Source organism: Oncorhynchus clarkii, chromosome 8 (assembly GCF_045791955.1).
Source record: "Oncorhynchus clarkii lewisi isolate Uvic-CL-2024 chromosome 8, UVic_Ocla_1.0, whole genome shotgun sequence".
NCBI lineage: Eukaryota > Metazoa > Chordata > Actinopteri > Salmoniformes > Salmonidae > Oncorhynchus > Oncorhynchus clarkii.
Window position 1 is genome coordinate 17,577,234 of NC_092154.1, and position 15,696 is coordinate 17,592,929.

The 15,696-nt window shown below is 42.4% G+C and overlaps 2 protein-coding genes across 3 annotated transcripts; one reads left to right on the plus strand and one right to left on the minus strand.

The window, feature by feature from the left end:
* Positions 1-368: 368 nt before the first annotated feature.
* On the minus strand, positions 369-1,374 carry LOC139415552 (gap junction beta-7 protein-like). Its single transcript, XM_071163661.1, has one exon. It carries the CDS (start codon positions 1,372-1,374, stop codon positions 583-585), a length of 792 nt encoding a protein of 263 aa, XP_071019762.1. The 3' UTR covers positions 369-582.
* Positions 1,375-3,189: 1,815 nt separating this feature from the next.
* On the plus strand, positions 3,190-7,360 carry LOC139415553 (small integral membrane protein 8-like). Of its 2 annotated transcripts, XM_071163663.1 has the most exons (3): positions 3,190-3,462; positions 4,370-4,552; positions 6,890-7,360. In XM_071163663.1, the coding sequence occupies exons 1-2, from the start codon at positions 3,343-3,345 to the stop codon at positions 4,502-4,504; spliced, it is 255 nt and encodes an 84-aa protein (XP_071019764.1). In that variant the 5' UTR covers positions 3,190-3,342; the 3' UTR covers positions 4,505-4,552; positions 6,890-7,360. The 2 variants fall into 2 exon arrangements, with proteins under 2 accessions (XP_071019764.1, XP_071019763.1); XM_071163662.1 differs by lacking the exon at positions 6,890-7,360 and having other exon boundaries at positions 4,370-4,624.
* Positions 7,361-15,696: the final 8,336 nt, after the last annotated feature.

Below are 15,696 nucleotides of genomic sequence, written 5' to 3' on the forward strand. Positions count from 1 at the left end.
CAAAAGGCAGTAATTTTATGAAATGATCCTACTGCAGTCGATTTGCATGTCAAACACCTGTCAGAGGACACCTATTATGTAGCCTATCCCGATGGATTATTTGGAGAGTTGATTGCCGACGAGCAGCACTATACAAATAGCCTAAGTAAAGTTAAGAATAGCCTACATGTTTATTTTTTATAAGCATATATGGCCTACCATTTTCATTAGATTTTTGGGTAATGAATCATAATACCGAAGGTGATTATATAAATTATACTAGATTCAATTAGCAGACAGTTTTGAGACATAAAGGCCTTAAATACGATTATAATGCTAAAAGTAACAGTATCTGTTAAAAGGTTAAAGGTGCTTTGTGGGTGGGTGGAGGGAGGGAGGTGTGGAGGGGCGGATGGATGGGGGAATGAGGGGATGGGGTTGTACTGTTTTTCTGTTTTCATATCTGAAAATCTATAAATAAAGTGCAACAACAAAAAAGTACAAGGTGAATAACTACAAGTTCTACATAGTTTCTGAAATCATTTAAGTTAAAAGAAGTCCTGAATTCTGATCACAATAAATTATTAGGTAATTTAATGCAATTTAAGAGGGAAAGGGTTGGTTTCCCTTTGTTGCTGGATCTTGTGAGCCCATTGTATCTTTGTTAGGTGTGGGATGAAGGGTTGAGGAACTGTTGCTGATTGGGACAGTGTGATTACAATGCCAGTGAGCTCTCTCTTCAATGGGGATATACCGCTTGCTAAAACACTTCCAGCACTGTTTAGATAGGATGTATACCATCTCCGAGACATTCAGTGCAATACACAATATGGACGTACAGCCCATGATGTAGAGGAAGACCATCTTCTCAGTGGCTTTGGAGATGTAGCAGTCTACGGTGTTAGGGCAAGGGTCCAGGCTGCAGCGAAGCAGTCTGGGAACGTCAAAGCCACTGTAGAGGAAGTAGAAGGCCAGGAGGGAGCCTACCTCGAAGGTAGTCTTGAAGACGAGGCTGAGGATATAGGTGCAGAGCAGACCTCCGTCAATTCTACCTTTGTCCTCATACAGCTTCTTGCCATGCCTGCTCTCCCTGTTCTCACGATAGGCCACGTGTAGAGCCACCAACAGGGATGGAGTGGACACCATGATGAGCTGGAGGGCCCACAGGCGGATCTGGGAGATGGGGAAGAAGTGGTCGAAGCACACGTTCTCACAGCCAGGCTGCTGGGTGTTGCAGACAAAGTCATTGTGCTCGTCCTTCCAGACCTGCTCAGCAGCCGCCACGTACACCAGGATGCGGAAGATGAAGACGATGGAGAGCCAGATGCGGCCGATGACTGTGGAGTACTTGTTCACCCCACTCAGGACGTTCTCCAGAAACCCCCAGTTTGACATCTCTCTGATTACATGAGCCTGTGGAGAAGGGAGAAACTGTAGATATGGGGCTCTGTCTCAAATGGAACCAATATTATTCCCTACGTAGTGCACTACTTTTGACCAGGCTGTTCAAAAGAAATGCACTATGTTGAAGAGAATATGGTGCCATTTGTGACACAATGACACAACCCTGTAGATAAAAGGCCAATACTCAATTCTGCCTGTTATGATGAAGAGGGTATCATCTGACAATATAAATATATTCCAATCATACATTTCCCTTAGGAGGCTAGGCTACATTTCTATATTCACCATTCTCTCCACTATAAATAGTAACAGGTATTATTGTTTATACTTGTTACACTGTAGGCTACTTGTAAATATGACAGTGTAACAAGGACAATGTAGTGCAGTGTTATCAAATGAACATTTATTTTGATAGCAAATTAATGGAAAGGGCAAATATCATGTTGATAACAAATCTGTGTAGGCTATAATTACTGAGGAAGGAATATCTTCTTTATTACGCTTTTACAATAACAACATCTGCTGGTTCTGTGTTTCCTGAGTAGCAGTACAGTAGCATGACATCATGTATAAATTAAGTCGTATTTTACAAAAACAGAAAGCTTCTATTTTTACAATTTCTCTCCAGTGAATAAACGCAATTGATTAACTAATTTATTTCAAGTAGCCTAGGCTATCAAAACTGTGATAGTACGCATTTTCCAATATAATAGGCTAAACCTATTTTAAGAACACTATTATGTTCAGACAAATACAATATTGAAAGAAAATACAATAATTAACTCACCGATTATAAACAGGCTATTCCAGTTTTTCCTGCTTGTGTTATGTGTTTGGGTGCTAATTTTCCGATGCTGGCTACTGCAGTCGATTTGCTCGTCGAACACACCTGTCTGAGAGGCCACACCTATTTTGTACCCAGAGGGCTTGTTTGGATAGTCTATTGCAGGCGAGCAGCACTATACAAATACCATAAGTATAGTTAAATATACCCTGTAGGCTATGTGTATTTTTATATTAGCCTATGTCCTATAATTGTTTTTATTAGATTGTTGGTTAGGTTTAAGATGAAAGACTGTTTCTGAAAGGTTTAAAAAAAGAAAAAAAAGAAAGTGAAAGCATATTGTATTTAACACTATAGTATGTCTATTTTCAATATGCTTTTAAGCCTGTAGCTACCATTCATGAGTCGCTATGTGCATTGATTCATCTGTCGTCAACCCTACAGTTTGTTCTGGGACAGACAGCGTCACCATGGTCACATTAAACACTGAACCTGTCACCCGTGGTAGGATATATAAGTCCATGAGTTCATGTTGCGTTGCTGAACGAATAAAAATATATAGAATTGTATCTAAGTTCAATGATTATTTTAATGTCCCTTGCAAATGTTGAGTTCTTTGTAGCTATATTGGTCATGAATTACAACTTGTGCTATGCATTTTTTATAGGTATTTCAGGTGTCCTATGACTTGAGTGGTGGTAATGGATAGGCTCACCTTTCCCCATGTTCAAGGCTAGCAAGCTATTACACTTTTTTTTCTGAATTCGGGGAATATAAAATCATATAAAATCGTTTATGATGGGTGTCTTGTATACTGTAAGCAAAATGCCAAACCAAGGGTCTGACTAACTGTGACTGAAATGCTACTGACTTGCCTTGTTAATTAAATAAAGGTTCAATTAAAAAAAATACAGAAACCATAGTGTAGCCTACTCCATCCACAAGGTGGCGCTCTACTATTATAAGGACGTTACTATTATAACATGCAAACAATGTGTTTTTTCTTGGAGTTCGTTGACTGTTAGCCATGACTTCCAAAACAAGTGGACGCGTTGTTGTGGATGCGCTATTGGTCGTTCCAAATGTTTTCCATCATTAATAGCGTTTCCTCAAACGCGTTGCACTTCTTTATACAGTAAATGTAAACCTTATCCATCTCCTCAACTAATTGCACAATGGCATATGGAAGCGGTAAGGAGGCTCCGAAAGAAGGGGACTTCAGGATGCCTGGCCTTAGAGGAGCGAAGACCACCACGCTTTTCCGATCTGTCAACCCTGAGCTCACCGTTAGACCCGTAAGGCCTAACTCACTGGTCACAATTATATTACGGACAATGAGTCTGCTTGTTCATCGGTATCGTCTGTTATATTGTCGATTGTTACGGATACAGTTATCCTGTGTGTGTATCCTGTGTGTGTGTGTTTCTTTTCTCTAATTCTCCCCTCACAGGTGAAAATCATCACTCCCCAATCAGTCAACAATCAACCCATCAATCAGAAGACACACCTCCTCCTGTTTCCTACCCTATCACAGTTCCTTCCCCATGGTTTAAAAACCCCATCATTTGTTTGTTCAAGAGCTCAATCTCTTTGTAATGCCATGTTGGTAGATCGCTGTTCTTGTAGATTTCAGGAGAGCTCAATCTCTTTGTAATGCCATGTTTGTAGATCTCTGTTCTTCGCTCGCTCTCTGTGTATTAATTAACCTCCTCTTTTGTTTGAGCACCTCCATAGCACTTTGTCATCGCCTGTGAGTATTGTTTTGGTTATGGTGTTTGTTTGTTGCTGGTGGGAAAAGGGGGAAACCAAGACAAGTCGCCCATGGGCATACACTACCCGTAGGTGAACTTTGTTAAATACACTAGTTAGAACTGGGCGGACCGGACCACCCACTGTATTTTGGTTAGTTAGTTAGCTGTTGTTAAAGTAGGCTAGTCTAGTTTAGGGGTGTTTTTGCATATTTGTTTCTTTCCTTGGGTCCAGCTCAGCCCCTTTTCCTGCTCCCCCCCCATTACCGTGTGTTTTACAATAAACCCTGAGTTTGACGGTAGATTTCAGTTGTCCTGGTTATTTCGTTCACACGTACTTTGTCACAATTATAATTTACATGAGTTATGTTACGCGTCTCACTACCATCCCCCCCTAGACTGTCGGGCCAAAAAGGGATTCGTAACATCGATGCAAATTGTGTTTCCTTTACAGAACAAGCCAGTGATGGCATTTGGACTTGTGACAATGTCCTTGTGTGTGGGCTACCTGGGATACCTTCATGCCACCAAAGAGAACGACCCGCAGCTGTATGAAGTTATTTACAGTGAAGGGGAGGAAAACGTCTAAATGGGACTGATCAAATCAGATGTGCAATATATCCTGAACATTATTGTGGTAAAAATGGCTTTGCCTGAAAGCACTGGATCTATGTAATGACGATGGTTATTAAATATTGTTACAATTAGGCAATAGCTCTTGGATTAATTTATTAAACTTTTGAAATAACAATTTACCATAGAGTAAGGGTAAGAATGTAAAACTCATAAAAGCATATTGAGCAATTAGCATCAAGCAAGGAGCTGAATACATAGAAAACTGACGATAGTATTGTAACGACCCTGGGTTTATAAGCGCGGATATCGACTCTGCCGCATGAGCATGCTTTTGAGTCGATAGCGCACTGGACTTCGGGCTAGAAAGTCGAGGGTTCGAGACCTGCTCCCTGCTGTTTCATTACAGTATCTTCTGAAGGGGGGAGTTTTGTTAAGAGCCTCCGCAGACACTTCGCTTTAAAGGTTAACACTCATCTCTTGCGGTGCGGTAATGTAAACAAGGAATGTATATTTCATATTAGCAGCATAAACAAACATTTATAAACAAAAGTTTAAATGACTACACACCATTGTAGGTTTAGGGTTCCCACACGACCACATTTCCATATTACAGGGCTTTTTTAAAACGGAAAACAAGAGTGGAATACCTTTGCAAATGATATTTACGCGTCTCTTAACACTGTAAACGGCAGATGGACGCCACAAACGTCACTGAAAAATACGGTTGGCTGCAACTGTTGTTATAACAGGTTAAAACAGTATGCCGCAAGTGTGTATTTTGCATTTGTGGAATTATTTTGATATGAAAGTAGAGTACCGCGATTGAGAATCGATTTATGTTAGATGGAGTTACTTTAGGCACCATTATTGGGCTTAGGAGCTGACCAGTGCGAAAACAGCCCCAGTAATTGGAATGTCTCTCAATGAGCCACATGCGTTCCAAATAGCATCACAATTGATTATTATTTTTCCTGGCACATGCATTTGGAGTCAAGGAAACCTTTTTAGTACTTCCAACAAATCTCTGTGACTAGATTTGATTAAAGCAAGATATCCCGCCCCATGGGGTGAGTCAAAGCTACAATAATTACGTGCTTTCTGAGGTCCACTGTAAAAGCTAAAATGGACACACTCAAAGAGCAATGGAAACCCAACGTGGGAACCCTCAAAGCTTCACAGCATCCTGCCACTCTATCTAAAGGAGGTCATAGATGCACTGCAAGAAAGCGAGAGCCCACAAGCTGTGCTCTCACAGCTTTGTATGGAGACCCAATGAAAGAGCTGAAGCAGTTGAGTACTCACTCAAACATCATTGGTATGCCCACTCCTCCTTTACTACATCCATTCCATGTATCAATGGTAGCAGCCTGTAACAGATGTTTAAGTGACTGTGTCACATTGAATTGCAGATATAGGAGAAAATATACACCAGTATTACATGACAGAGTTTCAAAAAGAGAAGGAGGAGTGTATTAGAGGTGCTACTGAGAAGGCGTGGGGCAAGGTACAAAAATGTGCTCCTTTTTGTTGTTGAACATTGCGTTAGGTCTGGACTGCAATACATTGCAAGAGGTTTTTGTTAATGATAAGTCTTGCTTTCAGGCTGACATGGAAATTGAGAAAATAGTGTTACAGTCACTTCAGTGGGCCAGAAAGGAGAGAGAGCTCTTGAGGAGGAAAGTGGAAAATGCTAACTCTTATTTGCAGGTATGAGGACACTTATCAAAGGAAAACAATTGTCATTTGTACATGTCTATAGACATGTACAAATTGATAGAGTAGCCTACTATATCAATTGTTTTATAAAAAGCTGTAGACCCACAATTGCCATGATGCTCAGAGCTTTGAAATAGAGTGTAGGGTTGGCTATGTGTAAGCCTATGTAATCAATTGAATTGCCTCATGACATCCTCAGGATACCTTGGTTGAGTATGATATCAAAACAAAGCGCAAGGTCAGGTCCGACATTAAGAAACTGCGCAAACGAAACGAAGAGAGGGCCTCTCAGGAGATCCGAAGGGCCATAGAGAAGATAGCCCAGCGGCATGCTAAGAGTGTTGTGAGAACCCGAAGAGAAGAGGAACAAACTACTGCACACGCTGCCACTATCTTGGAGATGTTGGTAGACATATGTGATCAGAGTGATAGCTACAGTATTTCAAAAGCAGCTCATGGGTGTAAATTGGTGTAATGAGTGAGATTTGTGTGCTTTTTATAGTCATAGTTTTCTAGCTTGGTTGCCTGTCTGTTTTTGCCATCTTGGAATTGTCATGGCAAACATGCGTGTCTTGACAATGATGACAACGGAGGAGTAGGCAAAATCTCAAAAGGATCTGTGACCGGCTAATGATTTTCCTATTGTGGTTCACAAACTCATTATGTGATATGTTTACAACAGGGACTTCATGCTGCAACCGGAGGATGCGAAGACTGTGGCCAGCAAGAAAAAAGATGAGGTACTGGTGGAAGTGAGGGCAGTGATGATATCCAGCATCACTGGCAACATCGAGAAAACCCGAAGGGAGGAGATGGATATTGCCAAACGCAACATAGACAAGGCGGAGGGGCGGTACAAGGCAGAACTAACTACCTTGAAGGAGTCAACACAAGCACTGGAGACTCTGCTGGACAAGACCATCAGGGACCTCCGTACAGCTGTAGCCGATAAGCAAGTATATATGGATGACCTGGAAGAAACAAGGGCAGCATTTCAACATTTCATCAATCAGCAGTTTAAAGAATTGAAGCCTGATCAAGCTGACTTTATCCTACCATCAAAGAAATGTACAGGTTGAATGACAAGTGAACGAATAGAAGCCCAGAAAAGCATGCTCTCTTTGGCTCATCACAATTGGTCAACTGTAATAAATCTGATTATCCACATGCTATTTGTTTGTGTAATAATATCAGTACTTTTGTCTGTTTGATATCTGATCGTGTGATTATGCCAGGCATCACAAGTACCTGTCATATAGGCAGGTCACATGTTGATTTCAACAACAAAACTCTGGTAGGTAAAAGTGAATTACATAATCTGTAATGCCAGGAATGATTTACGTTCTCATTAGGTTGAACTGTGTTACATCTCTTTGAAATAATCTGTGCGTGTCATTTATTGTTCAATGGTTTATTTTATTAGCATTGCATGATCATGAATCTCAAAATAATAAAATATAAATACAGCATTGCATAGATTGCCATCAATTCACAGAATGTTCACATTTAGGCGTCTCTCCATGCAAGTCACGTTCTCGTTATCTTTCCCCGCCCTCCGATATTTGAAGTTATAAATGAGGGCTTGCAGCTTCCACTCAATGGAATTGCTCAACCGCATGATACTCTGTTCGGAATGAACTCAATATGGCGGAAACAAGTGAAGTAGATCCCAGGTCTCTTGTTCAACCGACACTCAAATATAATGCTGTCTTTTAGATTGTTTAGTTAGGAAATATGAGAGGATCGAATCTAAATATTTTTTTTGCATTCCGGCAGGAAAAATAACAACGAAAGCTTCAACATTTGGAAAGGACTGTGAGAACCTCACAATGAGCCACCGCCAAGCAACAGGTAACAATCGAGTCAAGTGCACGCTGCAGCGTGAGAATTTGTTACATATTTACTAAGTTATTATGATGTTGCAATCTAATATCACGTGTTATGGTAGCGCTTTGTGTTTGTGGTAAATTAAGTGTGTAAAATGTGCTTGCAAATAAGCTCTGTTCTGATGTATTGTAGTGAGGGTAGTTTTGCTACTTATTGGCTGCAGTTGGGTTGGTTGGGTGGGGAGGGGGATTGGAAGGCGCCGGACGCTCTGGTTTCTAAGGTTAGTGGGAAAACACCGATGAAATTGTACCCAGGCATGTTTCTAATGTAAATATTCGTTTCGCACAAATACTTTCAGAATTCCAAGGGGCCTCCCCCTCCCTTCCGCTGCCTCCAGATCATGTGTTGAACTCGGGAGCAGTAGTTTTCCCTGGTAGGCTATAATAAACACTCGATTCATTATTTGTATGTTACAATGTGCAAAATGTAACATAACAAATCATGAACCGTAACAATGTGCGCATGAAATGATTGTATTTCTGTCAACAGGTGCCTTTGATCAGCATGGATGTCCTCTGGTTCTGTTCCCTGTGGATTCTCATGACAGTCTTTCAGATCTAAGCAAATCTGAAGTGGTTGACTTCATACACTACTTTCTCTGTTTGTACAAGTATGTACCTACAATGTAATGTGTTTTTTGTTTTGTTTTTTTAACAGATGTCTATTTAAGATTGTTCAACTGGAAGTCATGTTGAACCTTACTGATGCATCTTTGTTTTTTAGTAAGAAACAGGAGAAGGAGAGCTTGGTGTCAGTTGTGGCTGATTTGAGACAAGCCACTCTTAATACAACAAGGTTCATCGCTGAAACACTTCTTCTCCTTGAGGTATCTATTCTATCATTTTGCAAAAAAACATCCATATTTTGAATAATTTGAGGCAACATTTCATATTTTGTACAGACAAGGATTTAGTGTTTTAGATGGCTTGTAGGCATTGCTTTACAGTAATGGTCATAGTTGGTTCTTAAAGTAGTGTTATTTAGTACACCCCAATCCACTTTTGCACAATTAAAAATAATAAGTTGATAATGTCTTGGAAGTGTTGTGAGTCTCAGTTTTTTGTAATGCTGTGCCCAGTTCAACCACAATGATGTTTTAAAGCACTTCATAGCTCCACCTCGGATTGGCCTTTCTGGTACTCCTAGCTCATTAAGTGTTCTTGTCTGATGTTGCTCTTTAGGGCATAATGTGAAGTGCGTCACTTCCTGCTTGGATGATGGTTATGGGCTAAAATACTGTGGCGGGTAGGGAGATCACATGCTGGATCATATGCCTTCAGTTATTTATTAAGCTCTAGTGGAATTGTATGAGGAATTGCATTATCTGAGCTTAATTGGTTAAGGTGTTTGGAAATCTGCCATGCAATTCAGTGGTCTGTGGCTCTTTTTGTCTGATTACCTATCATTTTGACAATCAAATGGTAGACTCTTTATGTCCACAAGCATACTAATGTGTACATTTGATTTATTCATTTTTGATAATGGTGCAGTGAGTCATGTCAGTTTGTCCTAATTTGTCATGGCCACTGACAGAACCGTGGTGCTCACTAAAATTCCAAATCGGGGAAGACATTTGTGTGCCCCACCCAAGTTGTATTACTAGGTGTGTGATTTTGACTTGTCATTAATTAATATTGATGAAAGTGTAACATTAATTTCTCGCCCCATCTAGCTTCATAGGAGGACAGTGCACACTGTATACATAATTCAACCGAAAAAGAAAGATGTTCTGAAACTATTGTTGAAACTGCTGGTACCATCAAAGTCTTATGTTGCTCTCTTTAAGGTAAGATGGGTTCTCTGTCTTCACCTTTCATATTGTGTGTGTGGGGTGTGTCTAAACATCCTTTTAATACCAACAGAGAGTTCTGCTGAAAGCGGTCTTTGACCTTTCCAACTACATTGATAGAAGCCAGTTGACTGCATCTTTAGGCGGCTACCTGGTTTACTGTCATCGGAGTTGGGTTACCTTTGTCAAGGTTTGTTTCTTACAATCAAATACACGGTCTGTTGTCATTTCATCCTGTGGTATTTTGCTTATTGGTCAAGTGGAAAGTTATGCCAGCTGTAAAATACTTGTGTCCATTCATTGGCATGTAATCTCACCAGAATTCTCATGAGTTTTCTTTCAAAGAATTCCATTGACTACTAGCGTCACAACTCGTTCTGTAAAATAATCACACTGGAATTTTCTCATGATAAATCTTAGGCAGTACATGACTAGTCATGTCGTGCGTGTAATGTGATCTTCTTAAAAGGACAGTCTTGTTTGTCACAGCGAGCTTTGGCAGTAGATGATCTTAGGATCAGTCTTAACTCCACTAATAGGTTTAATACACGGCAGCATTGTCCTCCTTTCCCCGTCAGGGGTCAAAGGACGACCTCACTGCCTCCTGTCCTCTGCTTTTGATTTGTTGCCTGTCTTAAGGATGAAATGAATAAGAGAGCGGGAGAACTCTGCTTTCAATCCAAGCTATTTTCTTATTTCTTCCACTAGTGAATATCTGTGGTAGATTCAGTTAATGAATCTATCTGGGGAGATGAGTGTGCAGTTAGTGACTCAACTGTGTCATCTGTGGGTAGAGATTTTTCATTTGCGAATCCATTCATGAGTTTCAGTGATGTGGCCCCTGACCCATTGTTACCTTGGTGAAGCTTGTGCAATTGCAGAGTGCAATCAGTGGACCTCATTACCAAGTGAAAGGCGGCCTCCTCTCGCCATTTGATCATATTCACTCATGTTTGACTGGGTATTCACCCATGTTGACTATTCATTAGTACTGCTGAGGCTGTCTGTTTTGAGATGCTATAATGTTTTCTGTTACAATGTTGTGCTGGCTTCTGACTTCCGGCGCCGACAGAGATGGCCGCCTCGCTTCGTGTTCCTAGGAAACTATGCATTTTTTTGTTTTTTTACGTGTTATTTCTTACATTAGTACCCCAGGTCATCTTAGGTTTCATTACATACAGTCGAGAAGAACTACTGAATATAAGATCAGCATCAACTCACCATCAGTACGACCAAGAATATGTTTTTCGCGACGCGGATCCTGTGTTCTGCCTTACAAACAGGACAACGGAGTGGATCCTATGCAGCGACCCAAAAAAACGACTCCGAAAGAGAGGGAAACGAGGCGGTCTTCTGGTCAGACTCCGGAGACGGGCACAGCGCGCACCACTCCCTAGCATTCTTCTTGCCAATGTCCAGTCTCTTGACAACAAGGTTGATGAAATCCGAGCAAGGGTAGCATTCCAGAGGGACATCAGAGACTGTAACGTTCTTTGCTTCACGGAAACGTGGCTTACTGGAGAGACGCAATCCGAAGCGGTGCAGCCAACAGGTTTCTCCACGCATCGCGCAGACAGGAAAAAACATCTTTCTGGTAAAAAGAGGGGCGGGGGCGTATGCCTTATGACTAACGTGACATGGTGCGATGAAAGAAACATACAGGAACTCAAATCCTTCTGTTCACCTGATTTAGAATTCCTCACAATCAAATGTAGACCGCATTATCTACCAAGAGAATTCTCTTCGATTATAATCACAGCCGTATATATCCCCCCCCAAGCAGACACATCGATGGCTCTGAACGAACTTTATTTAACTCTCTGCAAACTGGAAACAATTTATCCGGAGGCTGCATTCATTGTAGCTGGGGATTTTAACAAGGCTAATCTGAAAACAAGACTCCCCAAATTTTATCAGCATATCGATTGCGCAACCAGGGGAGGAAAGACCTTGGACCATTGTTACTCCAACTTCCGCGACGCATATAAGGCCCTGCCCCGCCCCCCTTTCGGAAAAGCTGACCACGACTCCATTTTGTTGATCCCTGCCTACAGACAGAAACTAAAACAAGAGGCTCCCACGCTGAGGTCTGTCCAACGCTGGTCCGACCAAGCTGACTCCACACTCCAAGACTGCTTCCATCACGTGGACTGGGAGATGTTTCGTATTGCGTCAGATAACAACATTGACGAATACGCTGATTCGGTGTGCGAGTTCATTAGAACGTGCGTTGAAGATGTCGTTCCCATAGCAACGATTAAATCATTCCCTAACCAGAAACCGTGGATTGATGGCAGCATTCGTGTGAAACTGAAAGCGCGAACCACTGCTTTTAATCAGGGCAAGGTGTCTGGTAACATGACCGAATACAAACAGTGCAGCTATTCCCTCCGCAAGGCTATCAAACAAGCTAAGCGCCAGTACAGAGACAAAGTAGAATCTCAATTCAACGGCTCAGACACAAGAGGCATGTGGCAGGGTCTACAGTCAATCACGGACTACAGGAAGAAACCCAGCCCAGTCACGGACCAGGATGTCTTGCTCCCAGGCAGACTAAATAACTTTTTTGCCCGCTTTGAGGACAATACAGTGCCACTGACACGGCCTGCAACGAAAACATGCGGTCTCTCCTTCACTGCAGCCGAGGTGAGTAAGACATTTAAACGTGTTAACCCTCGCAAGGCTGCAGGCCCAGATGGCATCCCCAGCCGCGCCCTCAGAGCATGCGCAGACCAGCTGGCCGGTGTGTTTACGGACATATTCAATCAATCCCTATACCAGTCTGCTGTTCCCACATGCTTCAAGAGGGCCACCATTGTTCCTGTTCCCAAGAAAGCTAAGGTAACTGAGCTAAATGACTACCGCCCCGTAGCACTCACATCCGTCATCATGAAGTGCTTTGAGAGACTAGTCAAGGACCATATCACCTCCACCCTACCTGACACCCTAGACCCACTCCAATTTGCTTACCGCCCAAATAGGTCCACAGACGATGCAATCTCAACCACACTGCACACTGCCCTAACCCATCTGGACAAGAGGAATACCTATGTGAGAATGCTGTTCATCGACTACAGCTCGGCATTCAACACCATAGTACCCTCCAAGCTCGTCATCAAGCTCGAGACCCTGGGTCTCGACCCCGCCCTGTGCAACTGGGTACTGGACTTCCTGACGGGCCGCCCCCAGGTGGTGAGGGTAGGCAACAACATCTCCTCCCCGCTGATCCTCAACACTGGGGCCCCACAAGGTTGCGTTCTGAGCCCTCTCCTGTACTCCCTGTTCACCCACGACTGCGTGGCCACGCACGCCTCCAACTCAATCATCAAGTTTGCGGACGACACAACAGTGGTAGGCTTGATTACCAACAACGATGAGACGGCCTACAGGGAGGAGGTGAGGGCCCTCGGAGTGTGGTGTCAGGAAAACAACCTCACACTCAACGTCAACAAAACTAAGGAGATGATTGTGGACTTCAGGAAACAGCAGAGGGAACACCCCCCTATCCACATCGATGGAACAGTAGTGGAGAGGGTAGCAAGTTTTAAGTTCCTCGGCATACACATCACAGACAAACTGAATTGGTCCACTCACACAGACAGCATCGTGAAGAAGGCGCAGCAGCGCCTCTTCAACCTCAGGAGGCTGAAGAAATTCGGCTTGTCACCAAAAGCACTCACAAACTTCTACAGATGCACAATCGAGAGCATCCTGGCGGGCTGTATCACCGCCTGGTATGGCAACTGCACCGCCCTCAACCGTAAGGCTCTCCAGAGGGTAGTGAGGTCTGCACAACGCATCACCGGGGGCAAACTACCTGCCCTCCAGGACACCTACACCACCCGATGTCATAGGAAGGCCATAAAGATCATCAAGGACATCAACCACCCGAGCCACTGCCTGTTCACCCCGCTATCATCCAGAAGGCGAGGTCAGTACAGGTGCATCAAAGCTGGGACCGAGAGACTGAAAAACAGCTTCTATCTCAAGGCCATCAGACTGTTAAACAGCCACCACTAACACTGAGTGGCTGCTGCCAACACACTGACACTGACTCAACTCCAGCCACTTTAATAATGGGAATTGATGGGAAATGATGTAAATATATCACTAGCCACTTTAAACAATGCTACCTTATATAAATGTTACTTACCCTACATTATTCATCTCATACGCATACGTATATACTGTACTCTATATCATCGACGGTATCCTTATGCAATACATGTATCACTAGCCACTTTATACTATACTATGCCACTTTGTTTACATACTCATCTCATTTGTACATACTGTACCCGATACCATCTACTGTATCTTGCCTATGCTGCTCTGTACCATCACTCATTCATATATCCTTATGTACATATTCTTTATCCCCTTACACTGTGTACAAGACAGTAGTTTTGGAATTGTTAGTTAGATTACTTGTTATTACTGCATTGTCGGAACTAGAAGCACAAGCATTTCGCTACACTCGCATTAACATCTGCTAACCATGTGTATGTGACAAATAAAATTTGATTTGATTTGATTTGATTTGTTACAGTAACTAAATGGACATTCTTGGTAGATTGAGTAGATGAGCAAAGTTTGTTGTAGATTTTGGTTGTCTTTTGCCTATTGGTTGGTGGTTGTACAACTTTGACAAGCATGTGAATTATGCTTTTTTTGATGCAACAGGATTTACTTTATTTTTCTTTCTACTTCATCTCACCCTCATTATCCTTCTAACTAGCTTCTTGGACTGTTTATGTAGGAGATAGATGGCTTTGTTCAGGAGTTTCTCTCGGTGGTCCAGAGGCTCCCGTCCTCCATCTCCACCCTGCAGACCCTCTCCAGACAGCCTGTCCCCTCTGCCTTCACTGAGCTGAAGGCCTTCTGTTACACCAACGAGGCCAAGTTCCATATGCTTCGGCGGTAAGAGACTCCGTTTTCACCATTGGGCTCTCATTCAGTTGGACATAACAAATGCCTACTTTGGGTAGTACATGTGTTGCTCTACACATAAAGTTGCTCATGAGTTGCTCTACACATAAAGCTGCTGTACATATGCACACTTTCTAAATGCTTTTAATGGCTTAAGTTACCTGCCTAAAGTTGCAACTCCTTTTGAAGGATTTCCTTGACTATTTCCTTGAATCTATGGACTCTTGTGCCCCTGTAAAGGCTGAGTGACTGCATATGTACATATTATGTACAGAGGACATGAACTCTACTATCCTTGTGGTATGTAGGGAGCTGGGGTTGGATGAGCTGCTAAGGCACTGTGAGTGTGTGGTGGAGAAGATGCGCTACCCTGAGAAGAACTCGTGCTATCAGGCTATGGTCGGGACAGCCCTCTTCACCAACACAGCCTTCGACATGCTGCAGAACTACAGCAGGTACTTTACTGTGTGGTAGGCACGGACACTGCTGATGAAGTAAATGTAGGCAGGCTGGCATTTAGCGTTTTCCTTAGGAGTAAGGTGTGCATTTTATTTGTTTTTGAAGTATAGACTTTAATATTTGACACCTAATTACTTTCTATCTAGACAAATCTGTCAATGGATAGATATTATGCAAGTAATGTACACAGAACTGTTCTATTTCAAGGTTCATAGTATTCTGCTACATTGAGTCTTTTCCCCAGGTTGAAGGTATCTTATTGTTGTCTTTGTTGACAGGATAACTGTGGCTGTGGAAAAAATTGAGTTGCTATGGCAACAGGCCTTTTCCAAGGCCCACCTCCAGCTACAGGTCTTCCAGCTGCGTAATGAGGCACAGCAGGTTTGTTATAATACATAACAACAATTACTCTAAAATGTTGTTAA

What these genes read in the sequence shown, in the direction of transcription:
- LOC139415552 (XM_071163661.1), bottom strand. Translation starts at nt 1,374, where the DNA reads ATGTCAAACTGGGGGTTTCTGGAGAACGTCCTGAGTGGGGTGAACAAG.
- LOC139415553 (XM_071163663.1), top strand. Translation starts at nt 3,343, where the DNA reads ATGGCATATGGAAGCGGTAAGGAGGCTCCGAAAGAAGGGGACTTCAGG. An exon ending in CTGAGCTCACCGTTAGACCC is followed by an intron (nt 3,463 to 4,369) that starts GTAAGGCCTAAC and finishes TTTCCTTTACAG; the next exon opens with AACAAGCCAGTGATGGCATT.